This window comes from Leuciscus leuciscus (assembly GCF_965113295.1).
Source record: "Leuciscus leuciscus genome assembly, chromosome: 10".
Taxonomy (NCBI): domain Eukaryota; kingdom Metazoa; phylum Chordata; class Actinopteri; order Cypriniformes; family Leuciscidae; genus Leuciscus; species Leuciscus leuciscus.
This window is the reverse complement of record NC_138734.1, coordinates 30,785,783-30,790,190: the sequence shown is the minus strand read 5'-3', so window position 1 is coordinate 30,790,190 and position 4,408 is coordinate 30,785,783. Positions and strand designations below refer to the sequence as shown.

Genomic DNA, 4,408 nt, shown 5'->3' with positions numbered 1-4,408 from the left:
GTGGATAGCGTGAACAATTCCCATTACTTTAGATCTGTAACTTTACAGATAAGATTTGAATAGTAAAATGTAAGTTATGTCATTGCTTAATTTGACGTCAGAGATGGGTCTAATAGTTGTTTTCATTTGTTTTTTCTTCATTTCAGAAAAAGCTCCAGAACATAGCGAGAGACCTGGTCTTTGCCTCAGGATCTGGAAGGCTACGAAGGGTGTTTTCAGCTGCTGTTCCTGTGGTGCTGTGACTGTTGTGGAGCCTTTCATTCCGTCACCTGCTCCAGATCACTCTGGTGTCAAGCCAAATAATGGTAAATCATTATTTCTCCAACATTATTTTAAACAGTATTATCTTGTTTTCCACTCAAAATAAGGCTTGTTTCTACAGAATATTAAAATGATTTCCCCCATTATAATATTATTTTCTCGACCAGAAAAAGCTCCAGAACGTATGAAGAAACCTGGTCGTTTCCATAAGCTCAGGAAGGCTGTTTTCAGCAGGTCTTCCAGTGGTGCTGTGACTGTTGTGGAGCCGTTTATTCCTCAACCATCACCACCTGCTTCAGATCACTCCGGCGTCAAGCCAAATAATGGTAAATCATTATTTCTCCATCATTATTTTAATTAACTGCAGATGTTTTGATATTGGATCATTCGTGCCGCGAGATGTTTTATAGGGGGCGGTGAAAAAAGTCAGGCACCGAAAGTTGCGTTCTTATTCGGTCTCGATACTACCGTTTACGTCGGAACCGGTTCCCTATTGGAACCGGGTTTCGGTACCCAACCCTAATCATTGCTTAATTTGACGTCAGAGATGGGTCTAATAGTTGTTTTCATTTGTTTTTTCTTCATTTCAGAAAAAGCTCCAGAACCTGGTCGTTCTCTCAAGTTCTGGGAGGATACGATGGGTGTTTTCAGCAGCACTTCCAGTAATTCTGTGACTGTTGTGGAGCCTTTTATTCCTCCAGCAGATTCTGTTCCTGAACCATCATCACCACCTGCTCCAGATCCGTCCGGCGTCAAGCCAAATAGTGGTAAATCATTATTTCTCCATCATTATTTTAAACAGTATTATCTTGTTTTCCACTCAAAATAAGGCTTGTTTTTACAGAATATTAAAATTATTTCCCCCATTATAATATTATTTTCTCGACCAGCGCTGACATTTTTTAAATAAAACAATGTATCTAGCAACAGACACTCTACTGACTATAAGTAACTTTTCAACTACTGTACATGTCAACTTATTTTAACCCTACCAGTCTACTAATACTTTAATGAGAGTTAGTAGACATGCAGGAGCAATGTTTCTTATAGACTTATAGAATGTCACCAAAATAAAGTGAAACCAAAGTAACAATTTGATGTGACCACTGACATTGATAATTAATATAATAAAAAAAGTAATAAAAAAACCAAACAGTTTTTGATGTCTGAAATGTTCCATCCTCAGGAACTGTTTCCATAGATTCCTCTCCGGGCATCACGTCATCCTCAGCTTCCTGGTTCGACAGCCTCGAAGGGTTTCTGTGTCCTCCGCTGCCGGGTCAAGTTCCTGTCGAGCCAACAGAGACATCAACTGGCCGAACTGCTCGGCGTGCCGTGAGGGCTTCTCCAGTGAACAAGAGCTCAACAGGTGAGACTGAAATAAGGCTGGGCAGTGCAAAGTCTACAGATAGAGATTTTGCTATTTCATGCATAACTGAGTCAAGTTTTTAACACGTCCGATCACATTTACTGTTGCTCGACCAGCACTGATATTTTTTAAATAAAACAATGGATCTAGCAACAGACACTCTACTGACTATAAGTAACTTTTCAACTACTGTACATGTCAACTTATTTTAACCCTACCAGTCTACTAATACTCTACTAATACTTTAATGAGAGTTAGTAGACATGCAGGTGCAATGTTTCTTATAGACTTATAGAATGTCTTAAAGGGACCAAAATAAAGTGAAACCAAAGTAACAATTTGATGTGACCACTGACATTGATAATTAATATAATAAAAAAAGTAATAAAAAAAAAAAAACAGTTTTTGATGTCTGAAATGTTCCACCCTCAGGCCGCTTCAGATCCTGGAGAACTGTTTCCATAGATTCCTCATCCTCAGCTTTGTCCTCAACCCCCCCTGAGGCCCATGTCGAGAGGAGATGTCGAGAGTCGTTGAATCTGTGCAGCCGAGGCACGTACAGCGTCGAGGAAGAGGGTTTGTCCTGGTCCGACAGCCTCGAAGGGTTTCTGTGTCCTCCGCTGCCGGGTCAAGTTCCTGTCGAGCCAACAGAGACATCAACTGGCCGAACTGTTCAGGGTGCCGCGGAGGCTTCTCCAGTGAACAAGAGCTCAACAGGTGAGACTGAAATAAGGCTGGGCAGTGCAAAGTCTACAGATAGAGATTTTGCTATTTCACGCATAACTGAGTCAAGTTTTTAACACGTCCGATCACATTTACTGTTGCTCGACCAGCACTGATATTTTTAAAATAAAACAATGGATCTAGCAAGCTAATAATTGTCTCATGTTTTTCTGTTTGTTTTTCAGAGTCCTTTGAGTCTCTCTATAACATGGAAAAGTTAATTGGATCCGGAGGATTTGGCAGAGTGTTCCTGGGAACACGCAAATTTGATGGCAAAAGGGTAAATCTTACTGAATTGTACAAACATTTTGCTCTTGCATGCATCAAAACACATTTAAAACAATTTACAAATGGTTTAATACTTAATACAAGGCCAGATGCTTGAATACTGTTACTGTTATTGAAACTGTTTTTTTTGTTTGTTTTTTGCAGGTTGCCATCAAGCAGTTACGCAAGATTGACAACAATCGTTATCTTAATATTGTAAGTTGGCCAAAACCTGAATGTGTATAGAGTTGTTTAAGTGCAGATTACTGTAGTTAATACACCCGTAGGAAGCATTAGGTATAAATGTGATCAACAAATAAGCTTAGAGGCACCAAATAACTTTGAGCTGAAAAGGCTCTTTTGAACGCATCTAAAAAGATCAAAGAATAGTACATTTCAAAATGATGTTTTCTTCAGATTTTTACCCAGCTAACCTTCTGTCTGCTTCTTCTCTCTAGCCTGGGAATCCCGAACCTCTCGTTACAGAGGTGGCACTGCTGTTGCTGATAAAGCGAGAACCCATAAGCCCTTTTGTCATACAACTGCACGAGTGGTTTGAACATCCTAGATCATTCACTCTGGTTATGGAGTATCCGGAGCCCTGCCAGACCTTGCTGGACTCAATGAATCGTCAACCTTTGAGTGACTGTCTCTTACGGGTCATCATGAGACAGGCTGTGCGGGCAGTGCAACACTGCATCCGTTGTGGGGTTTTCCATAGTGACATTCATACGAAAAATTTCCTGTGGAAGAAAGACACGCTAGAACTCAAGCTGATAGACTTTGGCTGCGGTCAGCTAGTTAGTAGTGAAGGCTGCGAGAGCAACAAATACAAGGGTGAGCATTTTGGGAGTGTGGAAACCTGAAGGTAGTGACTTACTAATTATTTGATGATGCTTGAAAAAAAAAAGCTCAACAATGTGCAAATGTCTTTCTTACAGGAATGATGTCATACCGCCCACCTGAAGTCTTTAAAGAACCTCGATTCCACGCCGTCCCAGCAAATGTCTGGTCTCTAGGAGTGTTGCTCTACGAGTTGTCGAACGAATGTCTTCCTTTTGTTAGTGTAACGGAAGTCACACGAGCCAAAGTTACATTTGTAAACCCCGACTTATCCAAACGTGAGTGAATAATGATGATAACATTGAAATCAGAATTTTCATATATAGCTCAACGTATAGCGAAAGCCATCGCTGTTTTCAAAAATGCCAGGTCACATGGTCATGACTAACCAGCTCTCTCCTTATTAAAATGTGTACAGACTGCAGGGATCTGATTAGACAGTGTCTAGCGAGGGATCCAACTAAACGCCCCAGCTTAGACCAGATGTTACAACATCAATGGACTGATGAGGCAGTATAACAGGTAAAGTAGGATTATTATCTTTTGTCTTAAATTCTGGATTATTTGTAGTGAGATTTTCAAATTTGTGTTCATTGTAATGTTCTTGTTATAGTCAAATCACCTATATAGCTATATCATTTATATAGCGCTTGATACTATACAGATTGTTTTAAAGCTGCATCCCTGAAGTAAACAGGAAAATAACAGAATCAGTAAACCAAACAGAATTCAATTCTGCTCTAGCTCTAAAAAAACATTCATGAGTTGACTTGTTCATATTCTCTTTGTTTTGGATAGGAAATAACATACTTGCTGAGAGCTCTGAGCTCGAGACTTGACCCGAAGCCTGAAGACCAACACCAACCTGACAGAAACTCAGAGCCTTTTATTCCTCCAGCAGATCCTGTTCCTGAACCATCATCACCACCTGCTCCAGATCCGTCC

At 40.2% G+C, this 4,408-nt stretch overlaps 1 protein-coding gene across 1 annotated transcript; it reads left to right on the top strand.

Annotated features, from left to right (window-relative positions):
• Positions 1 to 3,204: 3,204 nt before the first annotated feature.
• LOC309507489 (serine/threonine-protein kinase pim-2-like) lies at positions 3,205 to 3,989 on the top strand (the record flags this gene model as incomplete). The annotated part of the gene is made up of 3 exons (XM_082181683.1): positions 3,205 to 3,457; positions 3,562 to 3,741; positions 3,882 to 3,989. 3 exons carry the CDS (start codon positions 3,205 to 3,207, stop codon positions 3,980 to 3,982), a joined length of 534 nt encoding a protein of 177 aa, XP_082037809.1. The 3' UTR covers positions 3,983 to 3,989.
• Between the last annotated feature and the right edge of the window lie 419 nt (positions 3,990 to 4,408).